Raw genomic sequence first — 24479 nt, forward strand, 5'->3', positions numbered from 1 at the left:
TGACATAAGATGATGACGGTGTTGATGGACTTATGTCCGATGACAGTATAGGGCGCATCATTCGACACGGTTCATAGAGGGCAACAAAAAACCCCGCCGCGATTTCGCCCGGGAGTGCCAGTGCCACCAAACCACCCCCGAAACTGCTATTAAGCAGTACTTCGGGGGATGGCGACCATAAATCTGGCCGAGAAAACTAAATGCCTAACCTAACCTAACCTAATCCTCATCAGAAGCGATCGCTCCTCTCCTCCATTCTTCATTTCCTCCTTCTCCTGATGACGACGATCATGTCATCCTCTTCCGCGTCATTTCTTAATTGGAGGAACGAGAGCGGATGATCCCGGTCGGATCAGAGGGTGGCTACTGCTTCACTCCTCTCCGTTCCTCAGCCAGGCTATCATCATCCTTGCTATGCTTTTAGCCTCATGAGAGTCTCCTTTCATAGATAGAGATTTTAGACAAGTCATCACTTGCTTTTCTTTTCTCTCAATCGCCATTTCCATCCATCATCATCGTCATCTTATGTCATCATTTGGACCATGTTCCCGTGGTCGGAGGTCAGACATCTTGGGGTCATAAAACTCCCCTCTCCGTGCCCAGGCTAATGAGCCCCCCGCCATATCGTCAGCCGATATAGCTCCATGAGACCCAAATGCCGCACAGTGTAATACGAAAAAAAAAAACAAAAAAAATTACCGTAAAATTATACTTTAATTAACGATCATGGTGGGGTGCTCTGACGTGTCTTTAAAAACGACGACGACAACGACGGCGACGTAAGTCACAAAGGCGACGCTCTCAATTGGATAACTTCATTCTGAAACCCAGGTGTTTTTCATTTCAAGTTCAACTTATTGTTAGACCACCATCCATATATTAATCACAAAACTAGTAATTGCATCAACTTCGGAGTTAACTAAGAAGCGTTAAATAATTTACTGGATACAATGAAATACAAGAGGAGCAAGATTATTCTGCTAGCGTGCACGTGTGTGATGATTAATGCACTCAAACCAGAGCCAGAAACGTTGATGGGAAACTTGCCAGGCTATGCGATTACCACCGGAATACAACAACTAAATTCGACCAGATGCCGACGAGAAATGGAGATATTCCGAGACGCGGTAGATCACGGTGTACTTTGGAGTTTGAGAAGTTCGTAGTGTGTTTTCTTCGATAAATCTTCACTGCAAATGGACACAATTAAAAATTGGATGTTGTTGTTATTTTCTAGTGTTGGACGCGAGCGGACAACCAACGTCAGGATACATTTCAGGAAACAACTATTGGGTGGGAAATAGACAAGAATGCGAGTTCCTTAGCCAGAAGAGACAATTTCCATTGTCAGAGAAGAAGATTCGAAATAATTCAATCTACCGTAATCCAGCCGAAGAGTTTCCACCTTTCGAGCTCAACTTCTTTGGTGCTCATCTCAATCAGAATGGCACTGTGCAGTATCATATGAGGGTTCATATCGACGTACGAATGATTCCTGTTCATTTTAAGCTGCGACTGGCAAACAGCAGAATGGAAGAAACGTAGTATTTCTAAACTGACACCTTTTTAGGAGATAATAGTACTCGGGCTTTGTCTACCAGCATCCTGCAGCGAAAACGAAGTGGGTACAATGCTAAAGAAGTTATTCGACGATAGACTTCTTCTAGTTGGGCAACTCTATTCGACGGACTTTGAGTTGATGAAAATCTCTAATCTGAAGGATGATCATGCGTGGCTTCTCAGTGGAAAAATTATTACGATTTTGTACGTAAACGCGAATACAGATCAAAGGATTCCAAATTTAAATGGTTAAATACCGATCGAATTTAATTTCAATATTCAATTTTGTCTGTTCGTAGATTTATTTTGACAGTATTATTCGGTACAACGATAGTAGCCACGTTATACGATATTCTCATATATCAGAAACGTCTACAGAAAAAAACAGACGACGACGACGACGTCACTAACGGTAAGCGATAGTTTTGCGACAGTTTTACGATCGTAGTGTTGTTTAATAATAGAATTGTTGTTCAATAATAGAATTGAAGAACAACACGGCGGATAAATCGGAATATAATGAAGAGGATGCTGTACCATCAGAACTGAAAGCAGAGAATCGAATTGTAAAAATCCTTATATGTTTCTCAGCTTATTCGAACATGAAACAAATATTCAAATTAGACAATAGTTCAAATGATTTGAGGGTGTTACATGGCATGAAAGTATTTGGAATGATATCGATCATTTTTATCCACGTTGTATTATTCGGAGCGAACGTTACAGGTAAAGTAAATGCAGTTACTTGAAATAATTCATTTATTCATACAATCTCTAATGTTATGATGTTCCGCTAAGCTTAGTTAACAAGGCAGAGGACTATATAACACTGAGCAATATTAAATCGCAAATCATAGCCAATGGTACACTGTATGTGGATACGTTTTTCTTTATCAGTGGTTTCCTCGTCGTGTTTGGATTCACAAGGAAATTACAAAGGAACAATAATAACATTTCATTGAGCAGTAATGTAATGACTTTCATTCGTGTAATCATCAAAAGATACATCAGGTACTCCCAGGCTTTGTTGATGTTCATCAAAGCGTTATCTTGATTAAACCGACTCGACTTGTTCATATAAAAAATTCTACCTAAAATTCCAAAGGTTTACACCGACGTACTTGTTTATAATATTGCTCTCCATCATATACTTCGCTTGGATTGAGAAATTTTCATTAATGTATTTCTATGAACCGATGCACGAACTATGCTCAAAATACTGGTGGAGAAATATACTCTACATCAATAATCTCTTCGAATGGAATGATATGGTATAGTAAATCTAAAGTTATTGACAATATAAAATTATTGGCAAATCTATACTTTACAGAAAAATAATTGTTTTAGTGTCTGACATGGAGCTGGTACATCGCCGATAACATGCAGTTCTTTGTTTTTAGTATCTTTGTTTTGATTTTATCAAGCAGGTAACTGTGTCATCAATATTAGTAGAAATGTTTCATTGTAATTTAATCATTTTCAGCTACTATTACACTGCTCTAAGCTTGAGCATTGCTACTATGTTTTCATCCATGTTGGTGCGCGCTTATGTAGTTTACGACACAGGATACATTCCTACGTGAGTATAAAAAATATTTCGGTAATAATTAAGCTTACGGACGGCAACTTCGATCTCGATGATTTTTAAATACGTTGTAGAAATCAACATTCTGAACAACTTTTTCCTGTACATATAACCGCAGCTCGGCATTAGTTTTGGAGATATTTTCGAAAAACTGTCCAAACTAATATATCGAATTCTGCTTGTTCGTGTGCGTCCGTGTTACATCTTACGCGTTAGTGTGCGATCGCCGCTTTTAAACAATGCCGTCTGTAAATTAAATAATTACCAATATTTCTTTATTTATTCTATATTAGTTAAATATGGAAAATCTAAACGTGGTATACTTTGTAGATTCGATATGCAATTTGAAACGCCTACAACCGTATACGCGCCACCATGGATGAGAATACCACCGTACATGGTAGGGATGGGCACTTCGGCGTTTCTTGCAAAATGCAATTATAAATTACATCTGTCAAGGGTACCTAATTACTGATCCTTTTTCTTTTCAATATTACAATACTTTCAAAATTTTTAATTTTTGCAAAATCACCTTACTTACTGGTGTTCCTATATAAATGCTATCTGTATCATTTTTTATCTAATATTTTAGAAAGCGTTAGCTGCCTGCTGGTTCCTCAGCGTTTTGTGTAATTGCACGATTCTATTTGGTATCTCAAATAGAAACGTGTCGCTTACTATATCAGTCCTTTACGAGACGTTCAACAGATTTGCTTGGAGCCTTGGAATAGCGTGGCTCGTAATCGCCTGTGCCACAAACAATGGCGGTAAAACCGAACAATATCTTACGAATTTATTACTATTTTATTATTTTTAAATAGAACACACCTAAGTACGATACGAATGTTGATAAATGCTTTCTTTGTTTTTCTTGCAATTGCAGGTATCATAAATCAATTTTTGTCACTAAAGTATTGGATACCCTTCAGCAGAGTAACGTTCTGCGCTTACCTTCTAAATCCACTCTTAATACAATTAATGGGTATGTTTAGCAATTATCCATTCAACGTTGACGTTTTAACGACCGTAAGTTTCTAATATTATTCATATCCTCTACAGACATGTGAATTCTTGAAAATACTATTTATTTCATTTCAGAGTGTTAGTAGTATCGGAATGGTTATAGTTACTTACTCTGTGTCTTTTGTATTGTCGGCGATAATTGAAGTACCCACGACAATATTCTTACGAACACTCAGTATATAGTATGGTGGACCTCGAACTGCACAAATTACTTTATTGCAGTTTATTGCGGGACCATAAGGGGCCCGCCAGCTAGGCTCCTCATGCGTGGATTACACAATTCAGCCTTCAACCCGTTCGATCAGCAGCGGGAGCATTCTTGTAGTTTCGATTAGGTAGAAAAAGGTTAGGTTAGGTTAGGTTAGTCAGCCAAAAAGTACTAATAAAAAAAGGCCTGAATGGCTTTACTCGAGCTGTGTCGTTCCGCCAACGTCAGACACTTTCAGGAGAATCGGGAAAATCCAGCAGAATAACACATTCTATACTGAAAGAACATACTAACTTATCTGTCTAAAAAAATTTTAATAAATCTGGCAACAGATTTATTTTCGGACTGCTTTTCTTAAGTAATCAGAATTTCACCATCCTCCTGTACAGATCGTGTGTAACAGTTTGTTGCAAATTCAACATATTTTCGATATTATGTAGAATACACAACCGATCGAAAAATATTAAAAATCCAGAATATTTTGTGCCGCTTGTGATGCGAGCGTCGAAAACTTTACCGACAGTCCCTAGAAAAATCCCTAGACGCAAGTTTTCGAATTACGTCGTCATTTCTAAACAAAATGCAAAAAAATTTGAGGGATGTGTTCAGAAGGCCCTAAGGAATGGCGCTCTGGTAAAAAGTTTCTATCGTAGCATCCGTGTGTCATTTAGGTGTATGCGAAGGGTGACGTAGAATAGCATGCCGTTAGTTGGATGCAATAACTGAGGTAGCGCTGAAATCAGTTTCTGTTCGGCCTAATTTTCGATGAAACGTTGACTGTTTTACCGACGCGGAATTCGAAGTTCGGCCTCGACGCTCTTTACCCCCTTTGGCTCGGAGGGCTTAGAATACGGCCACGGTATCCCCTGCCTGTCGTAAGAGCCGACTAAAAGGGGTCACACAAACACATACACACACGTACACAGGCACACACGTACACAGACACACACACGCGCGCGCGCGCGCACACATACACCGACTGGGAAGGTAAAAGTATGGAACGAATAGAAGTAAAAGTATGGAGAAAGTAAGACAAAGAAAAAGATAATTCAAAAAATGCGCGGGAGTTTAGGGTTGCCAGCGTTCTGCCGACCCATCTCCCTAGGCGCGGGGACGAAAGAGTTCGTTGGGCAATACGGGGACAGATTAGTCCCCAAAAAGCGCCGACCCCTTTAGGGGCGAAATTGGGGATTCGGGATTGGCCTCGACGCTCGCATCACCTTAATCATTCAAAAAATATTAGTATTAAATTATTTTTCAGCTTTGCAGAGCTCTGTCCAGATCCTATTACTATCGAGGGGAACTACCCAAGTGTTTCGCACACTTATTAATGAAACTTTGCCACCTTGTAGAGCTCGTCGCCCTGAACACGCCTATACTCCTTTTTGGGAGCAGACGTTTAATTGTTTAAAAGATATTAACAATTAAAGTTGGTTACTCCTTACATTGAGAAGTATGACAAACTCACACATACAAACGGTTAGCTCCGCGGTTAAACACATGATTCGCAATCTAACTATCCATGGTTGAAGTCCATAGTTCCCAACTTTTTTTTTCATTTTTCTTTTTAATGATAATTTGTCTCTTTTTGAATAACTATTACAACTGTGCTATAATCATTGCATTTATTAATAATTAATTATATGTGCTGCAATTTTTATAGAATTTAAGTTATGTTTTCTATCCAATACGTACATTAACATCCTTACCGCATTCGAAATTTACACGCGTTTATTTGTTATTATTTGTTTTTACAAGTTCAATTTATTTAATTATATTTATTTAGTTACATTCATTTATGCTACCGTGCAAATTTATAATTCATATTTACAACATTAGAAGAAGACGCAGAAGACATTAGTGAAGAATCCAAAACAATAGGACAGAAATTATTGTATATTCGTATTTTATACAAACTAATTGTGTGTGTGTGTGGTGTGTGTGTCTGTGTGTATAATAACAAGTAAACGCGTGTAAATTTCTAATGCGGTAAGGATGTTAATGTACGTATTGGATAGAAAAGATAACTTAAATTCTATAAAAATTGCAGCACAGGTAATTAATTATTAATAAATGCAACTATTATAGCACAGTTGTAATAGTTATTCAAAAAAAGACAAATTATCATTAAAAAGAAAAAAAACTGGGAACTATGGACTTAAACCGGGGACAATTAGATTGCGAGTCAAGCGTTTTACCGCAGAGCAAACCATTTGCATATGTTAGTTTGTCATACTTGCCAATATACTCAGTCACTAGCTTTAACTGTTAATATCATTTATACAATTAGTCGACTGCCCCCAAAATGAGGTATAGGCGTGTTCAGGACGACGAGCCCTACAAGGTGGCAAAGTTTCATTAATAAGTGAGCGCAACTTCGAATACATTAAACAAGTACTTAAATGCTTCTTTTTGCACCGTTTCTCTTCTGATTTCAATAAATGCTTCGTTTTCTATCGTTGCAAAAACTCTGGTTAGTTCCGTCAAAAGCCGGACTCTCCTGGAGTTATGTCGGTTGGCGATGGCAGGGGTTCATTCGACCGGGCATGGAGAGGGGAGTCTTACGGCACCAAGATGTCCGACCTCCGACCTTGGGAACATGGTCAAAATAATGACTTATGTCCAATGACGGTATACGGCGCCTCATTCGAAACGGCTCATTGAGGGCAACAAACGTCCTAATAGGAGCGAAGACCTGAGGCCGGGAACATGATGAAACTTCAAACTAATCTAACCTAACCTAACCTTTTTTTTACGAGGGGGGAAAAATGCGTCACGCACACCAGGCAGATGGACGCCCGGTACTGTGGGACGCCTACCATTGTAGTATACCCACTAAAAAACCCCGCCTTGATTTCGCCTGGGCGTGCCAGTGCCGCCAAACCACCGCCGGAACCGCTATGAAGCATTACTTCGGCGGAGGGCGACAAAGAATCTGGTCGTGAAAACTAAATACCTAACCTAACCTAAGCTGGTCCTCATTAGAAGCGATCGCTCCTCTCCCCCATTCTTTCTTTCCTCCTTCTCCTGATGATGACGATCATGTCATCCTCTTCCGCATCATTTCTTAATTGGAGGTACGATAGCGGATGATCCCGTTCGGATCAGAGGGTGGCTGCTGCTTCACTCCTCCCCGTTCCTTCGCCAGGCCATCATCATCCTTGCCATGCTTTTGGCTTCATGAGAGTCTTCTCACCTTGTTAGGGATTTTGGACAAGGCAATACTTGCTTTTCTTTTCTCTCCATCGCCTTCTCCATCCATCGTCGTCACCATCTTATGTCACCATTTGGACCATGTTCCCATGGTCGGAGGTCGGACATCTTGGGTTTATAAAATTCCCCTCTCCGTGCCCAGTCGAATGAGCCCCCCGCCATATCGTCAGCCGATATAACTCCACGAGACACAAATGCCGTAAAGTGTAAAACGAAAAAAAAAAAAAACAATTGCCGTAAAATTATACTTTAATTAACGATCATGGTGGGGTGCTCTAGCGTGTCTTTAAATACGACGACGACAATCACGACGATGTAAGTCACAAAGGCGACGCTCTCAATTGGATAACGTCGTTCTGAAACCCTGGTGTTCTTCATTTCAAGTTCAACGGATTGTTAGACTACTATCCATTTATTAATCATCCAACTAGTGATTGCATCAATTTCGGAGTTAACTAAGAAGCGTTAAATAATTTACTGTGTACAATGAAATACCAGAGGATCAAGATCATTCTGCTAGCGTGCACGTGTGTGATGATTAATGCACTCAAACTAGAGCCAGAAGCGTTGATGGGAAACTTGCCTGGTTATGCGATTACCACCGGAATACAACAACTAAATTCCACCAAATGCCGAAGAGAAATGCAGGTATTCCGGGACGCGGCAGACCACGGTGTACTTTGGAGTTTGAGAAGTGTGTAGTGTGTTTTCTTCGGTAAATCTTTACTGCAAATGGACACAATTAAAAATGGGATGTTTTTATTTTCTAGTGTTGGACGCGAGCGGACAACCAGCGTCAGGATACATTTCAGGAAACAACTATTGGCTGGGAAATAGACTAGAATGCAAGTTCCTTAGCCAGAAGAGACAATTTCCATTGTCAGAGAAGAAGATTCGAAATAATTCACTCTACCGCAATCCAGCCGAAGAGTTTCCACCCTTCGAGCTTAACTTCTTTGGTGCTCATCTCAGTCAGAATGGCACTATGCAGTATCATATAAGTCTTCCTTTGGAAGTACGAATGATTCCTGTTCTTCTCAAGCTGAGAGTGGGATTGTGTTATGGAAACCGGGGTATCCTCCAAACGAGCTGATGTTTTTACCATAGATAGCCCTTGAGGTGGTGATACCAACGGTGGTCATCCCATCTATTAACTCCCTCCGCCGCCCCCGCAGAAGTCAAAGACTAAAATTGTCCAAAAAGTGGTTTCCGCACCGATCTCGGTAAGGACATAAAAAAAAAAGAAAAAAAAACAATTTTAGTTTTTGACCCACTGCGGGTGCGGTGGAGGGAGTTAAGAGATGGGATGACCACCGTTGATATCCCCACTTCAAGGGCTATCTATGGTAAAAAAATCAGCACGATCAGAGGTTACCTCGGTTTCCACAATTTGACCAAGAGTGCAAACAGGAGAATAGAGAAAACGTAGTATCTCTAAACTGACATCTTTTTAGGGGACAATAGCACTCGGACTTTGTCTACCAGCATCCTGCAGCGAAAACGAGGTGGGTACAATGCTAAAGAAGGTATTCGACGATAGACTTCTTCCATTTGGACAACTCTATTCGACGGACTTTGAGTTGATCAAAATCTCTAATCTGAAGGATGATCATGCGTGGCTTCTCAGTGGAACAATTATTACGATTTTGTACGTAAACGCGATTACAGATCAAAAGATTCCAAATTTAAATGATTAAATACCGATCGAATTTAATTTCAATATTCAATTTTGCCTGTTCGTAGATTTATTTTGACAGTATTATTCGGAACAACGATAGTAGCCACGTTATACGATATTCTCATCTACCAGAAACGTCTGCAGAAAAAAACAGACGACTACGACGACCACACTATCGGTAAGCGATAGTTTTGCGATAGTTTTGTTATCGTAGTGTTGTTTAATGATAGAATTGTTGTTCAATAATAGAATTGAAGAACAACAGGGTGGAGAAATCGGAATATAATGAAGAGGATGCTGTACCATCAGAACCGAAAGCAGAGAATCGAATTGTAAAAATTTTTATATGTTTCTCAGCTTATTCAAACATGAAACAAATATTCAAATCAGACAATAGTTCAAACGATTTGAAAGCGATTCATGGCATAAAGATGATAGGAATTATATGGGTCATTTTTATCCACGTTGTATTATACGGAGCGAACGCTACAGGTAAAGTAATTCATAATTACAGTTACAGGTAAATAATTCATTGATTCATACAATCTCTAATCTTATGGTGTTCCGCTAAGTTTAGGTAACAAGGCAGAAATCGTTATAACAACAACCGATATTGAATGGCAAATCTTAGCCAATGGTACACTGTCTGTGGATATGTTTTTCTTTATCAGTGGTTTCCTAGTCGTGTTTGGATATCTGAAATTACAAAAGAACGTAAATAACGTTCCATTTAGCAGGAATGTAATGATTTTCATTAGTGTAATCATCAAAAGATACATCAGGTACACTCAGGCTTTCTTGATTTTCATCAAACCGTCATCTTGATTAAAATTTGTTCATATAAAAAATTCTAACTGAAATTCAAAAGGGTTACACCGACGTACCTGATTATAATATTGCTCGGCATCATAAGCTTCGCTTGGGTTGAGAAGTTTTCATTGATGTATTTCCATGAACCGATACACGAACTATGCTCAAAATACTGGTGGAGAAATATACTCTACATCAATACTCTCTACGACTGGAATAATGCGGTATGGTAAATGTAAATTTATTGGCAATATGAAATTATTGGCAAATCTATACTTTACAGAGAAATAATTGTTTTAGTGTCTCACATGGAGCTGGTATATCGCCGATAACATGCAGTTCTTTGTTTTTAGTATCTTTGTTTTGATGTTATCAAGCAGGTAAGTGTGTCATCAATATTCGTAGAAACGTTTCATTGTAATTTAATCATTTTCAGCTACTATTACACTGCTCTAAGCTTGAGCATTGCTACTATGTTTTCATCCATGTTGGTGCGCGCTTATGTAGTTTACGACACAGGATACATTCCTACGTGAGTATAAAAAATATTTCGGTAATAATTAAGCTTACGGACGGCAACTTCGATCTCGATGATTTTTAAATACGTTGTAGAAATCAACATTCTGAACAACTTTTTCCTGTACATATAACCGCAGCTCGGCATTAGTTTTGGAGATATTTTCGAAAAACTGTCCAAACTAATATATCGAATTCTGCTTGTTCGTGTGCGTCCGTATTACATCTTACGCGTTAGTGTGCGATCGCCGCTTTTAAACAATGCCGTCTGTAAATTAAATAATTACCAATATTTCTTTATTTATTCTATATTAGTTAAATATGGAAAATCTAAACGTGGTATACTTTGTAGATTCGATATGCAATTTGAAACGCCTGCAACCGTATACGTGCTACCATGGATGAGAATACCACCGTACATGGTAGGGATGGGCACATCGGCGTTTCTTGCAAAATGCAATTATAAATTACATCTGTCAAAGGTACCTGATTACTGATCCTTTTTCTTTTCAATATTACAATACTTTCAAAATTTTTAATTTTTGCAAAAACACCTTACTTACTGGTGTTCCTATATAAATGCTATCTGTATCATTTTTGATCAAATATTTCAGAAAGCGTTAGCTGCCTGCTGGTTCCTCAGCGTTTTGTGTAATTGCTCGATTCTATTTGGTATCTCAAATAGAAACGTGTCGCTTACTGTATCAGTCCTTTACGAGACGTTTAGCAGATTTGCTTGGAGCCTTGGAATAGCGTGGCTCGTAATCGCCTGTGCCACAAACAATGGCGGTAAAACCGAACAATATCTTACAAATTTATTACTATTTTATTATTTTTAAATAGAACACACCTAAGTACGATACGAATGTTGATAAATGCTTTCTTTGTTTTTCTTGCAATTGCAGGTATCATAAATCAATTTTTGTCACTAAAGTATTGGATTCCCTTCAGCAGAGTAACGTTCTGCGCTTACCTTCTAAATCCACTCTTAATACAATTAATGGGTATGTTTAGCGATTATCCATTCAACGTTGACGTTTTAACGACCGTAAGTTTCTAATATTATTCATATCCTCTACAGACATGTGAATTCTTGAAAATACTATTTATTTCATTTCAGAGTGTTAGTAGTATCGGAATGGTTATAGTTACTTACTCTGTGTCTTTTGTATTGTCGGCGATAATTGAAGTACCCACGACAATATTCTTACGAACACTCAGTATATAGTATGGTGGACCTCGAACTGCACAAATTACTTTATTGCAGTTTATTGCGGGACCATAAGGGGCCCGCCAGCTAGGCTCCTCATGCGTGGATTACACAATTCAACCTTCAACCCGTTCGATCTGCAGCGGGAGCATTGTTGTAGTTTCGATTAGATAGAAAAAGGTTAGGTTAGGTTAGTCAGCCAAAAAGTACTAATACAAAAAGGCCTGAATGGCTTTAGTCAATGAAAAATAATTATTTATTTCATATCTTGAAAAAAAATATGTTTCTGGCAGCCTGGAAGGCCTTAATCATTCAGAAAATATTTTTATTAAACTATTTTTCGGCTCTGCAGAGCTCTGCATACTACCAGGTATACAGTACAGGACCTTCGTACGGGCCCATTATGGTACCCGCCATAAAGTAATTTGTGCAGTTCATGCATGACCGTACACGTCAGTACGTTTCTCTTACGGATAAACTCTGCGACGTGGAAACTGCAAGATCGAGCATTCAAGACCCCTTCAAGCTACTAGTAACCATACAGTACGTTGTTTGTTGTTAGGCACTATTATTACTGTTGCAGTCCGCCCCCATTTGCTCGCGTTCGTTAAAACCGAGAAAGACTAGATTCTTGCTTTGTGGAATCGAAACTAAACCCTCTTAATTCAATTCACTTTAAAATTGTGAATTAGTGCTGAGTGTAATGAAAGGGTTAAAAAAATAATCGCCGAGAACGACGCGAAAGTATTTATTTTTCACGAGAGAGTAGTACTTACATACCACTGGATGAGCGAATTTTGGTTCTGCCACCATGATTTACTTCCCATTGCATCCGCCATATACACGGTGGACAAAATGAGTACTAATATAGGAACGGCATATTATAGGACAGAGGTAGTGAATAATTAATTCACAAAGGGTATAGCAGGATAAGATGGTCAAAAGTGCCCTTGAGCCGGACAAGGCTCATAGAAATTGGACATTCATGGGGCGCGAACCTGCGACAAAAAACTTTCCAGCGATTCCGCGGTCAGACACCTTAACCATTCAGCCACCGACAACGTTGAAAAACTGTCGAATATTTTAGGAGATAACGTGCGTAATTTTCAATTATTTACAATAACTTCACTCTCTCCATTTAGATCTTGCTCCATCCAATGCAGAAATGTTAGAAATCACATAATGCACTAACGATAAGTGTGTAAAGGAAATGTAAAAATTGAAAGTATTTCTCATGTTATCGCACGAAATATGTCGAAAATATCGGTTTTTGACTTTTTTAAACACGGCGCACCACACTTAAAAATCTGAAAAAAATTGAGGACACCAGTCATGCTAATATCTAACTACTGTGAAAGTAAAAATCTAGTGTTTTGAAAGCTTCTACCCGAAATCTCAATTTTTAGACTTTTTTTTTGCATTTTTGATTTTTCACGCTTAGGATTTGCAACCGAAAAATCTGAAAAAATTCACAATCATAAAGAAACATGGCTAGAATATTCTAGAATTTTTTCAGATTTTTTGAATGCCATTATATAGGGAAAATATGGCAAAAACCACTTTTTCTTTCTCACCCTGTAACTACCCTCCTAGTTGAGATACAGGGTTGAAACTTGGTGTACAATGGTTTTTTATTATAAGCTGCTTTATTATAATCTTATCCTGCTATACCCTTTCTGGTCACCAGTATATCGCTTGTCCAGCGTCGCTTACGACATACAGCCGTACAGCGCTTGCGCGTTACCTTGGTAGCGGAGCGTGGCAGAACCAATCAGAGCCAACATGCGCAGACGAAACCAAAATTCGTTCATCCGATACTAATACTCTCTCGTGCAAGATACAATAAGTGTGTCACACGGTACATACACTAACGATAAGTTGCGTTGATTCTGTCGCGGCGCGTGAGACACTAACACATATTTACAGGGGCGGCGCGAGGCAGGTTCAGCGCGTTCGCCGGAACCCGGTCTCGCGTTTTGAAAGGCCCCGCGGTCTACGAAAATTCATGGTTGAAAATAATAAAAAAGTATCTTCGATTATCAATAAGCCAAGACAGATTTACATCTTTGGCTATTCTTTCAGTAGAAAGCGAAGTAGCAAACTCAATCAATTTTAATGACGTAATCAAAGATTTTGCGGAGAAAAAAGCGAGAAAAATTATGTAATATTCATTTTACAAAAAATATATGTAACATCCTTTGTACTTATAATAAATAATTCCTTATTGTGAAATTTAAGTATAGGATTTCAATGTGTATTCTGGCCCCGTCAAATTTTTCAACCGGACTCCGCAAAAGGTCACGCCGACCCTGTATATTCACACCGAAGAGCCGATTGGCGTGGGGCACGCGAAGGAGGGACTGCAGCCAATCAACTGCCGACGTGAGTATAGGGACGTATCTATGTGGTGGCGCAACTAGAGACTATAATTATTTTATAGGGTGGATAAAAGAGTCATAATTATCACTGACTCTGCAAGTGTGCTTAGTAAGTTAGAAAGTTTTGTTAGGAGGGTGGGAAATAACCCTTGAATTGACGAGATTATTAGGGAAATTATGAAATTAGACGAAGAATATAAGGGGAGTGAGGAAATTGAAAATAGCGGGGGGGGGGGCAGGGTAGATTGTGTTTGGCGTGGGTTTCTAGCCATGTGGGTATGGAAGGGAATGAGAGGGCGGATTTACAAGCAGGAAAGGCGGCTAGTGGGGAAGAGTTTGGAGTAGTGGAAAAGGATATTACAAATTACATAATGGAAGGGGCATGGGAAAGGAGCCACGAAAGGGCAAGAAGGATTGGGGAAGTAAAGGGCGCAAAATATTTTGCGATAGAAGGTAATAATGTGGGGGCAAGAAAACCTTGGTTTGACAGTATAAAAGGAATGGATAGGGGGGATTTAGTAAGATTAAGTAGAATTAGGGCAAATCACTTTAACTTGGGCGAATCTCTGTTTAGGAAGAATTTAACAGAAGAAAAGGGGTGCGTCTGTATGTGTATTTAACTGGGAAGGGCTTCAGTAATGGCAAGGATGTGCAAGAAATGTTGATAGAAGGGGACCTGGGGGTTTTGAAACGTATTTCCAGGTTTCTAGATAAATTGGGTAAAGTTGTATAGGGAGAGCATGGAGATCCTTATTTCTGAAATGGAAGGGGCAGTAAGGAGGGATGGTGAGAAAATAAAGGAAGTCTGTAAGTATGAGATTGTGGAGTGTGCAAAGAGTAATGTGTGAGTGAAAATTTCTTGTGTATATTTTATCGTAATTATAAAGGCCAATAATTTTCGTTGGGCAATATAGGGGGCGTTCCCCCTGAAGCGCCATCTTGGGCATAGCCCAAGTAAACTATAGAATAGAATAGAATAGATAGAATTATTTTATAAATTGTTTTTTATCTTTATTAATTATATATTTATAATTGATATTTATTTTGATTTATAAATGTAATTTTTGTTTTGTGAATACTGATAAGGTTTTGGCAGTTTCCCTTATCCTAGGAGTAAATGTTGGTATTCTTTAATTGATTCTGCCAAAAAAAATATTTTATTTTTATTATATATTTTGTTTACAGTTATTTTAGTACCCTCCCCTTTCCTATACCCCCCAAAAAGGAAAAGTGTGAATTATGTCTATAATCGCCACGCATGCGTAAGAAAACCCGTCCCATATCCCATCTCTGATTCAATTGTACTGAGTTGCATTACTTGTCGCAGTGAAGTTGGCTACAAATTCACTAACACATTCACGCCGCGTCGGTGAGCCAATCTTGCCGATCGGCTCATCTACACGGCGTGATTGTGTTAGTGAATTTGTAGCCAACTTCACTGCGACAAGTTCAATGCAACTCCGATGACAATAAGTCTCGCGGGACGGAAACAAGGACAGAAGTTACAGTGCGAGAGAGAGGCTCTTATGCAGCTTCCGGTTCGGTATGGAATCACAGTCTGCTTTCGCAGTTTCGTGCACCATCCTATAGGGCGGAAGGAGCCACCTTCGCCGTCCGAGGCTCGACGCAATTAATTATTTCGACAAGCGAGTTTTTCAATGGTGCTGGTTATATATTTTATTCGTTGAGGAATGAACCGCCTCACTCCTTCGATTAAGCATTTATTTGAAAAAATTTCTTTTCTCCTAAAATACAAAGGTATTTGTCATGCGAACGAGGCATAATGGCTGCGCGCTCGCGCGTGACCCGGTGGTAGGGGCGCCTTCCCCTTTAGTGCTTTTTCACTAGACAAAATGGAAAGGACACTATGACGCATACTGTACATATTGACAATTCGTATCGTCGCAAATCGCGACAGTGCTGCTGTTTAATGTTTAATAGAAAGGAATGCTATGACGAGTTGATTAACCATGCTTGTATCAGTTTATTTGAGCATAAAATAATAAATGAACGATATTTTTTATTTAATCCTTAAAGGCAAAGTCACTTTTGCTATACGGATTGTAATTAAATGACAACTATTTACAAATATTACATGTTATTGAGCAACTGATCAAGGTATACATTGTTCCTATGCAACTTGTAGATGTTCTATAACCTAATATTTTACAACATTTTAGAGTATTACGTGTTTAATAAACAAACATTACTAATTTTAAACTGAAGAAACATAAAATTCTTCGAAGAAAGCATAGAAGTATTCATCGCGTGTCAAATGTGAGAATTAATTCAAAAAACAGAGGTTATGATTAAGAAGAGAAGAGAAGATGGTTGAGTGTAACAACCTGAATGTTTCTTTTTAAAATCACTTATTAAGTCTTATTAAATCACCTGTGTATTTGCACCATTTAAGATTGCAATCATGTCAGGTAAAGGAAAACAAAGTTCTAAGAAAGCTATTGTTAAAGTGAGAGAATCTGGGAAGTCCTCTACGCTTGTACAATCTTCAACGCTTAATTCAGATACAAGTACAGAGAGCACAGAGACTACATTGTCCTTACCAATTTTAAAAATTGCCGATAACAGCAGGCTTCTTCCAAGGTACAGTAGCATTCTGCAACGCAGTGCGGAAGAAGGCGTGGGTATGGAAGACCTCGATACGTTGCAATTAGAGTTAGAAATGCTTCTCTCATCGGTGGTTGTAAGACATCGTATGCTTCAAGAGGAAATAGCAAATTTATCTTCAGCGGAAGAACGTAGAGATAAAAGGTCTAAAAGTGGGAAAGGTCTTTCTCTTCTCGACAAAAAGGTCAGAGAAGAAAAATTCAAACCGAAAGAAGTGAATGCGAAAACACAGTCACCTCTTCCCGCAAAACTGTTTAAACAGAAAGCTATTGCCAGTACGAATTCTCAAGTCATTCCAAATGTACACGAAATTTCAAGAATCGAAGGTTCCAAGTCAGAATCACCAAAGTTACTATTACCAAAAAATGACACGCCTAATAAATTTTGGGCGTCCGTCGATCCGTATTGTACAGACATTATGCCCGATGATATTAAATTATTAGAAGAATTAATCGCCACTCATAGCGATGTTAGCGACTTCAAAAAGATTCCTCCGTTGGGTCGGCATTACAGTTTAATGTGGGCGCACAGTGATTTGCTGCAAGAAGAGGATGCGGCAAACCCAAACAGGGATAAGAAGAAGAACCGTTCAGACGTGTCCCTTTTGGTAGCAAAGAATGATAGGAAAGCTCATAGTATAGCGGGGCCTCTTACTCAAAGACTGGTATCTGCTTTGCTAGAGGAGAATGTTTACGTAGCGAATAATAATGCAGATAATAAGCTATTCAGGGACAGCGATCCCCCTGTCTTAAGAGATCTTACTATTCAAAATTCCATTAATTTAGAATTAAGGATGCATAAAGAGCTCGTAGAGCAAGGAATTTTAGAACCGGATGCACAAAAGAAGTGTCAGGAAGACGATGAAATTCTAGCAGAAATTAAAAGATGTCAGCAAGAACTTACTGCGCTTTCTAATCACAACGTTACACAGTTGAAGAGGCTGCTGAATTTAGCCCAAGAGGAGAGCAAGCGACAAGCGTTGAAAAGAAAAATAAGCACTGCTGACAACGAAGTGATAGAACATTACAAAAAACTTATGTTATCGAAACAAAGAAAAGTACCATTAACGAAGAAGGAACAGGACAAGGCATGGGCGTGTCTTAGGGAAAGAGAAAATCTGTTAGATCAACTGAATATGTTACCGCATAACAATGTAGGAGAACCTATAGGTTTTGGCACTACAAATTAATTTAAATTTTTTTTACTCTACTGTATAATATGATAAAGCTATATAAAAAAAATTTAATTTCCAAAGCAATTAGTGTACTTCTTTTACACTACAGTAATAAGAACTTCTTTGATCATTGTCACTCGACTTATGTTTCTTATTCAATAAATATATAGTTTAAACTATGGCTATGATTCATTTTTATATTAAACGTCAAACTGTTCTTGGGATAGGTATACTAGTATACGTATTTGGTTGAAAAATAATAAAGACCCAAATTGTATTCTATCTTACTTTTATTCAACTTAAAGTATAATACCAACATTGTTCAATGAAATTGTAACAAGATATATGTATAACTGAAGTTTTCTGCGAGTAGACATTTTTTAAAAAGTTATAATAATCTCACTAACAAAAATTATCAAGCAGAATCGGTTTTCAATTAGAGACGTGTGCAAAAATATTTTTAGCTTAAGGAAAAGGTTGTTCAAAAAGAATCATTCATATGATCAATAATAATTTCACGACAAAAGTGTTTATTCGATATCACTGTACAGTTTTTTTCGTCCAAAGTTACCTCAACAACGTGCGCGATGGCACAACAATGACGAACCATTCGGGTAACAAAAATGTTCGATGTGTACTACTTCTTATTGTTTTGTTAATATTATGGTGATAGATATACATACGTGTGTGTATATACGGGTCTGCAGGCGAGGCTGTCGTTTTTAATAAACTTTTATGAACGTTCTTATTCGATCATTACACTGAATTCCATTATTTAATAATGTGAGTTTTACGCTACATGAAACAGTAGACCATGAAATAATTACAAATTTATCGAAAGGCAGAAGGGGGTTAGAACGGTTCGATCGATAATCCCAACACGTGTACAGCCGCCATTACATTTCATTGTCGTACCGTCGCATACCCCATCGAGCCAGATACTCGAGCATCTCTAACAATTTCATGGCATCCTGTGCACCAAAGTCAACTCCTCCTGTTTCCCTTACATAGAATCAGTAGATGCTGCTTTGGTGGCGACGCACTAAAACTATCAGTAATTTTTTTTTCATGCGGTTTCGGTGACTTAGAACGCGAACAAAAGCAAGAAAGCCATCATAAGGCAGAAAAGACCCATGGCCTCGGACAGGGCAAAGCCCAAGATGGCATAAGAGAACAGTTGTTGTTTAAGGGACGGGTTCCTGGCGTAACCAATAATTAAAGAACCAAACACTGATCCAATTCCAGCACCTGAAATTATAATGATTTTTCAAGTAATCGTGTTTCTTTCTGGCAAAGGTCAAATTAATGTTCGCAATGTACTTTTTGGAGGAATTTGGATCAGAAGGCAAACAGGATAAGGAACGCTATCATTAAGCAAAAGAGACCCATTGCTTCTGACAGCGCGAAACCAAGGATGGCATAAGCAAAAAATTGCTGTTTCAGGGATGGGTTTCGGGCGTAACCAAGGATTAGGGATCCAAAAATTAAACCAACGCCAATCCCTACAATGTAAAGTTTGTTTTTTAAAAAGAACAAATTATATTAAAAATATATGCAATTACATACCTGATCCTGCAACACCAACAGTAGCTGCACCAGCACCGATGAACTTTGCAGCAGAGTCAATGTCACGACTGATTGTGGAAGTTTGAAAACTACGTACAATTGAAGATTGCATCAAAGGTGACTGGAAAATTATTCATATCGTTAGAATATCTGTAATATCTTCAAAAGATTGCAGTGTTATGCGCATTTGAGCACGACGACTTATATAATCTTTATTAGCTTTGCATTTTTCTCCCAAAATTTAAAGTTGAATTTAATCAAATAATAGTTTCTTCGTCTTTTAAATCTTTCATTGATCCCTTAAACTTTCTAAGATGCCTATTGTACATTTATTACACATTGTCTTCTGAATGACGTAAGTGTTTACAGAGAAACATGTAATATGATCTTCAGTTGATATTAATTATTATTAACAATTTAATTCAAGAACCATTTATTTTTTCTTCAAAGAAATTCATATTATGAAAATAAAACCGCTTATGTAATCCTGAACGAAACGAGGTTATGCAATGTGAAAAACTCCAGATGTACTCACAACACTAACCGGGCTTTGAATTTGATTTTGTTGTACGGACTGGCTGTGGCTGACCACGGCACTGCTCAAAGGCCGAATGTAACTCTTGGTTCCAGAAACCAACTGCGAAACGGATAATGTTTAATTATTCGCAAAATCGATCCGGGTTATATAATGACGCGTACGAAAAAATCAGAAAATATAGAAAATTTCTTTTACTCACGGTCGATCTGGCGATGGGTGCGATGAATCGAGTGCAGGCAAACATGATGACGTTTGGTGTTGTGTGGTCGCTAAGCGAGTTTATCTGAAAAGACGGCAAGTGAAAATTTCAAAGTGAATCCACCACGAGTCGCGATTAAAGCGCGTGTTAACCCGGCGAGCGGTAACGAATCACTAGCCACGAAGCGATTGTACCGAGCGCAGGATTACGTAACGTCCCAATGAAATCGTTACATGAGATTTGAAGGATGGAGGGCCAAAATTAACTCGCAACACACTAAGAATCAATGATTTCTGTTATCACAGAGACATGTAATTAAAAAATAGGAAAATCGCGATGGTGGACGGTAACCGATACAGTACAAAATGGCTACTCCAATTCTCTCCCGTAGTCGCTGACATAATTAACAACTTCTCGCTCACGATTATCGAACAATTCATCGGCATCTTACTGTTTGGATAAAAAATGACATTAATGCGATAACAACCGATCATTCCGATGAATTTTCTTTCATTTTAATCATTCTTTTAGGTAACGAACGGCTCGACTTACCAGATTACAAGTTTTGAAGGGGCGGTAAGAGGACCCAGCCTTTGGAATGTTGAATTGGTAAGTGACTAGTGAACAAAGTGCTCCACGAACAGCCTGTCCTGACCGACCAAACTAAACCGACTTCCGTGCGATGACCTATTCACCACTTCCAACGGCCCCGATTCTCTCCGATGTCGTTTATCGACCAACCGAATTTAGCCGAATGGTTTTCGTCTGCAATATCTGATGGATACATTTGTTAATATGCATTTCCGGAAACGTACAGCATTATTCGATTCTATATTATCTTATCTCGAAATTCATATTTCCTTAATAACCTATTTTTCCTTTACTAATCTTTGCTGTAAGACTTCATATAAACATATTGTGCGTTGTAAGTCTTCGAGAATATAGACTTTCCTTTGACTTTTGTTCATCCGCAGTGATTTATTTTCTGCAGTTGGCTTAAAAGTTACCATTCTGGTAGTGATATCGATAGTCGATAATATGAATGCAGTTTTTGATTTGTTTTATTTGAAATTATTGATTATGATATTTTCTAAAAGAATATTTTAATAAACAGGGCCGACCCTGAGATTTCGGGGGTCCTAGGGGGGCCCCGTCACATATATGACATAAAAAATGTACTTCAAATAAGATTGTATAACTACTTTAGATTTGCATTTACATTAATATTCAAGTAAACATTATTCTTCTTGCATTCTTAGACGCAAAATCGTCTTACGGGGGCCGCCTAGTCTGCCTAAGCCCAGGGCCGGCCCTGCCTTTCAAAGCATCATTAATAATTGCAATCTTAAATTTAGAATATTTGCAATATGGTCTTTCAAAGCATTATTAAATCTATTTATTTTATTTTTGTACCATGAAACATGATACGTGAGATTTCGGGGGTTCTAGGGGGGCCGCTTAACATATATGACATAAAAAAAGTAGCTCAAATAAAATTTATAAAATTAACATTAAAGCTTGTATAACTAATTTAGATTTGCATTTACATAAATTAATATTCAAGTAAACATTATTCTTCTTGCATTTTTAGACGCAAAATCGTCTTATGGGATCCCTAGACCTTGGGGGGCCGGCCCTGTTAATAAACAGTATGAGGAATTTTTCAGAGACCAGAATTTAAAAATGAAAGTATAAGGTTTCAAATGAAATTTATTTATTTTATTTTTGTACCATGAAACATGATACGTATGTCATTCTGTGCTATCACGTTTGTGTTGTAACAATTGTATATCGTTTTCACCATATTGTAGCATTTGATTCGCATTGTACATTACAAAAAATCGTTTTCCATGTTCGAATGTTGCAATCATAATCGCACAAGCCGGAGCTACCTTTATGACACGTGGTATCAGTCCTGTGAAGAGTCCTTTTATTCCATTTTGACTATAAATTTTATTTATTATATTCCATGTTCTGCTACTGCGTCCAGGTTTATCTACAATTCAAATTTATAATACAGTATTTTCATTTCAACCATTGGAATTATGAGGAATGGAAAAGTAGAATTTTCTATGGTCTATACCTGAATAAATCTCCTTTTCACCCATTTCTATTTGTCTGTGTGTTTTTACTACGTCAAACGGAATCGTTAAAAATGCAGCTATCTGTAAAATTTATGCACACAAATTTACTATTTGTATACTGAACATAGTTATTTGTTTTTATGTTTTACTTACAGAGCCTGCTATAGCACCTGATGTGAGATTAAAAGTAAAAGTTTGCTGTGGCCCTCCAAATTTATCCTTTATAGTTTCGTAATTCAACCAATAAATTGCACTAAATGGCACATCGCGGAGAAGAGTACTACTCAATCCCATCCATAAACCAAAAACACCGCTGTATTTTACAACGGTTTTCAATGCTTGTGTAATTTCTGAAATAGAAAAACGTAGAAAATTTAAATCAACATAGGAAATATGAAAGTTACATAAGTAAAAGGGAATACCTGAATAGTTCAATTTTTGAGATTGCATCTTTGTTCTAATTAATTCTAATGGGCTTACTAAAGTTGCAGCCCAAATACGTGCTACTGCTCCAGCCAACATAGGAATCCAGAATGGTTGTTCCTTACCCCCCATTGTATTATGTTTAATCTTTTTATTATATATATCCTAGAGTAACAGACAAAATTCCTGAAGAACTAAAACAGATTTACATATAATATTGAAGCAAACTTCGCTTACCTTAAAATATAATCTTAACTGTTCATACGAAACAAAATATGCTATAGTCGCAGGTACTGCTAGAACAAGAGTAGGGCTTAGTCCACTCCATAAAGAAAGAATACCTTCGCTTCTACTAATTTTTACAAGGGCATCCTGCAAATACAAAACATAATATTAATATACTTGCATATTTAATCAAATAAGAAATTACAAATATGAATATACAATTGTGCCATTAAATTTTCCATTTGTCCTAGCCCATTCTGGGCCTCTACCATTTAGGCATGGACACAAATGGTCCATTAAGCCGTTACAATAAAGAAAACATTTGTTAGAAAGCATTGCTTTCTGTTGAGTTTGAAGTCGAATTTTTACCACATCCAATGGTGTAACTGTAAAATGTTGGAAATATAATTACGCGCAAAGAATATAAGATAATTAACTATTGTCTTAATCTACTTACCAAACATTGATGTGATAAAAGCACCGGTACAAGCAGCCACAACTTGTTGATACGGTCTAACCCTGAATCTTGGGTCGTCCATATCCAAGTTCGGTGGTATAGTAATGCTTAACTTATTCATTTCTAATGTTTATTTTGTACTTCATTGATATAACATTAAGGAACTTTTCCTTCCACATTTAACATCATATTCTTTATCAATAATTTAATAATCATTTTAAAACTGAAAGAACAATAACACGTGCGTATATTAACATAATAAAAATCTTGTCAATACATAAAATCTAGGAGGCCTGACTTGGTGGTGTTTAGAATTCGATAATCTAAAAAAATGTTAATGATTGCATTAATATTTCTATTCATTTCTAAGCTATTCATGAGTCGAATAGGCTAGATTAATAAATTGATAATAATTAAATATCTCTTCGTGACTTACCTTTCTCTTTTTGTCTAGCACGTGGCTTCAAACATTTGATTTCATCATGCAATTATAATTTCCTGTAGCAAAATAAGACAATAAATATTTTAGCACCGTGTTATGTATATACAAACCGGCCTTCATTCATGAAGATTGCTATAAATATGTATACACATACACACACAATTAAACATTAGCAAATCGTGACTGGCAGATATATATAGTATATGTACGAACATATGCATAAGGTAACAATTTAATTGTGTTTAGGGCTGAACTTTACTGGACCCAAAATTTTCGACGTTTTTTTTTTCAATCTATAGCTTTTTGATGCAGAGAATCCAAAAATGCAAATCTCAACTTTAGGAATCCAATGGTTAAAAAGTTATAAACATGTAAAGTTTCATATTTTTAGCGCATTTGCTACGTTACTGTGACGCCATATTGGCTTCTTGTCCAATGAATGGTGTCGCTAGCTGCAGGCAGCAAGTGCCGACCACTTTAGCGGGTTTAGTCAAATCGTAAATTTGATACTGTCTGAGTTAGTTAGGTTTATATTTATCTTAAAGAGAGAGAGTACAGCCCATGC

At 37.6% G+C, this 24479-nt stretch overlaps 4 protein-coding genes across 8 annotated transcripts; 2 read left to right on the top strand and 2 right to left on the bottom strand.

Annotated features, from left to right (window-relative positions):
* The first annotated feature begins 767 nt into the window (after positions 1 to 767).
* On the top strand, positions 768 to 13179 carry LOC114879721 (nose resistant to fluoxetine protein 6-like). Of its 3 annotated transcripts, none has more exons than XM_046289209.1 (13): positions 768 to 1158; positions 1238 to 1482; positions 1571 to 1764; positions 1860 to 1972; positions 2044 to 2286; positions 2364 to 2571; positions 2666 to 2831; positions 2908 to 2987; positions 3044 to 3139; positions 3476 to 3605; positions 3738 to 3912; positions 4029 to 4171; positions 4244 to 4506. In XM_046289209.1, the coding sequence occupies exons 1-13, from the start codon at positions 951 to 953 to the stop codon at positions 4349 to 4351; spliced, it is 2109 nt and encodes a 702-aa protein (XP_046145165.1). In that variant the 5' UTR covers positions 768 to 950; the 3' UTR covers positions 4352 to 4506. The 3 variants fall into 3 exon arrangements, with proteins under 3 accessions (XP_046145165.1, XP_046145166.1, XP_029046768.2); XM_046289210.1 differs by lacking the exons at positions 1238 to 1482; positions 1571 to 1764; positions 1860 to 1972; ... (7 more) ...; positions 4029 to 4171; positions 4244 to 4506 and adding exons at positions 8360 to 8604; positions 9044 to 9237; positions 9333 to 9445; ... (7 more) ...; positions 11499 to 11641; positions 11714 to 13179 and having other exon boundaries at positions 772 to 1158; XM_029190935.2 differs by lacking the exons at positions 768 to 1158; positions 1238 to 1482; positions 1571 to 1764; ... (8 more) ...; positions 4029 to 4171; positions 4244 to 4506 and adding exons at positions 7867 to 8283; positions 8360 to 8604; positions 9044 to 9237; ... (8 more) ...; positions 11499 to 11641; positions 11714 to 13179.
* Positions 13180 to 16067: 2888 nt separating this feature from the next.
* On the top strand, positions 16068 to 18159 carry LOC114877846 (transcriptional adapter 3-A). The gene is made up of 2 exons (XM_029190931.2): positions 16068 to 16299; positions 16362 to 18159. Exon 2 carries the CDS (start codon positions 16604 to 16606, stop codon positions 17993 to 17995), a length of 1392 nt encoding a protein of 463 aa, XP_029046764.1. The 5' UTR covers positions 16068 to 16299; positions 16362 to 16603; the 3' UTR covers positions 17996 to 18159.
* A 334-nt stretch (positions 18160 to 18493) lies between these two features.
* Positions 18494 to 20992, bottom strand: LOC114877847 (ATP synthase lipid-binding protein, mitochondrial). Of its 2 annotated transcripts, none has more exons than XM_029190934.2 (5): positions 20836 to 20992; positions 20284 to 20367; positions 20091 to 20183; positions 19547 to 19667; positions 18494 to 19228 (listed from the first exon to the last, which is right to left on the bottom strand). In XM_029190934.2, the coding sequence occupies exons 2-5, from the start codon at positions 20326 to 20328 to the stop codon at positions 19065 to 19067; spliced, it is 423 nt and encodes a 140-aa protein (XP_029046767.1). In that variant the 5' UTR covers positions 20329 to 20367; positions 20836 to 20992; the 3' UTR covers positions 18494 to 19064. The 2 variants fall into 2 exon arrangements, with proteins under 2 accessions (XP_029046767.1, XP_029046766.1); XM_029190933.2 differs by having other exon boundaries at positions 20082 to 20183; positions 20836 to 20990.
* A 983-nt stretch (positions 20993 to 21975) lies between these two features.
* On the bottom strand, positions 21976 to 24058 carry LOC114877879 (solute carrier family 25 member 40-like). Of its 2 annotated transcripts, none has more exons than XM_029190998.2 (8): positions 23909 to 24058; positions 23473 to 23695; positions 23235 to 23401; positions 23028 to 23162; positions 22790 to 22955; positions 22521 to 22717; positions 22367 to 22448; positions 21976 to 22279 (listed from the first exon to the last, which is right to left on the bottom strand). In XM_029190998.2, exons 2-8 carry the CDS (start codon positions 23591 to 23593, stop codon positions 22035 to 22037), a joined length of 1113 nt encoding a protein of 370 aa, XP_029046831.1. In that variant the 5' UTR covers positions 23594 to 23695; positions 23909 to 24058; the 3' UTR covers positions 21976 to 22034. The 2 variants fall into 2 exon arrangements, with proteins under 2 accessions (XP_029046831.1, XP_029046830.1); XM_029190997.2 differs by having other exon boundaries at positions 23473 to 23795.
* Between the last annotated feature and the right edge of the window lie 421 nt (positions 24059 to 24479).

This window comes from Osmia bicornis, chromosome 16 (assembly GCF_907164935.1).
Source record: "Osmia bicornis bicornis chromosome 16, iOsmBic2.1, whole genome shotgun sequence".
Lineage (NCBI taxonomy): Eukaryota > Metazoa > Arthropoda > Insecta > Hymenoptera > Megachilidae > Osmia > Osmia bicornis.

Excerpts from the sequence above, each read along its gene's own strand:
- LOC114877847 (XM_029190933.2), bottom strand. The coding sequence starts at position 20,328 with ATGTTTGCCTGCACTCGATTCATCGCACCCATCGCCAGATCGACC. Across the intron at positions 19,668-20,081 it reads TTCAAAGCCCGGTTAGTGTT|TCACCTTTGATGCAATCTTC; the intron begins GTGAGTACATCT and ends ATAATTTTCCAG. Across the intron at positions 19,229-19,546 it reads TGTTGGTGTTGCAGGATCAG|GTGCTGGAATTGGATCAGTG; the intron begins GTATGTAATTGC and ends TTATAATTTCAG.
- LOC114877879 (XM_029190998.2), bottom strand. The coding sequence starts at position 23,593 with ATGAATAAGTTAAGCATTACTATACCACCGAACTTGGATATGGACGAC. Across the intron at positions 22,956-23,027 it reads AGTTAAGATTATATTTTAAG|GATATATATAATAAAAAGAT; the intron begins GTAAGCGAAGTT and ends CTGTTACTCTAG. Across the intron at positions 22,449-22,520 it reads CAGGTGCTATAGCAGGCTCT|ATAGCTGCATTTTTAACGAT; the intron begins GTAAGTAAAACA and ends TAAATTTTACAG.
- LOC114877846 (XM_029190931.2), top strand. The coding sequence starts at position 16,604 with ATGTCAGGTAAAGGAAAACAAAGTTCTAAGAAAGCTATTGTTAAAGTG.
- LOC114879721 (XM_046289209.1), top strand. The coding sequence starts at position 951 with ATGAAATACAAGAGGAGCAAGATTATTCTGCTAGCGTGCACGTGTGTG. Across the intron at positions 1,765-1,859 it reads GGAAAAATTATTACGATTTT|ATTTATTTTGACAGTATTAT; the intron begins GTACGTAAACGC and ends GTCTGTTCGTAG. Across the intron at positions 3,913-4,028 it reads CTGTGCCACAAACAATGGCG|GTATCATAAATCAATTTTTG; the intron begins GTAAAACCGAAC and ends TTGCAATTGCAG.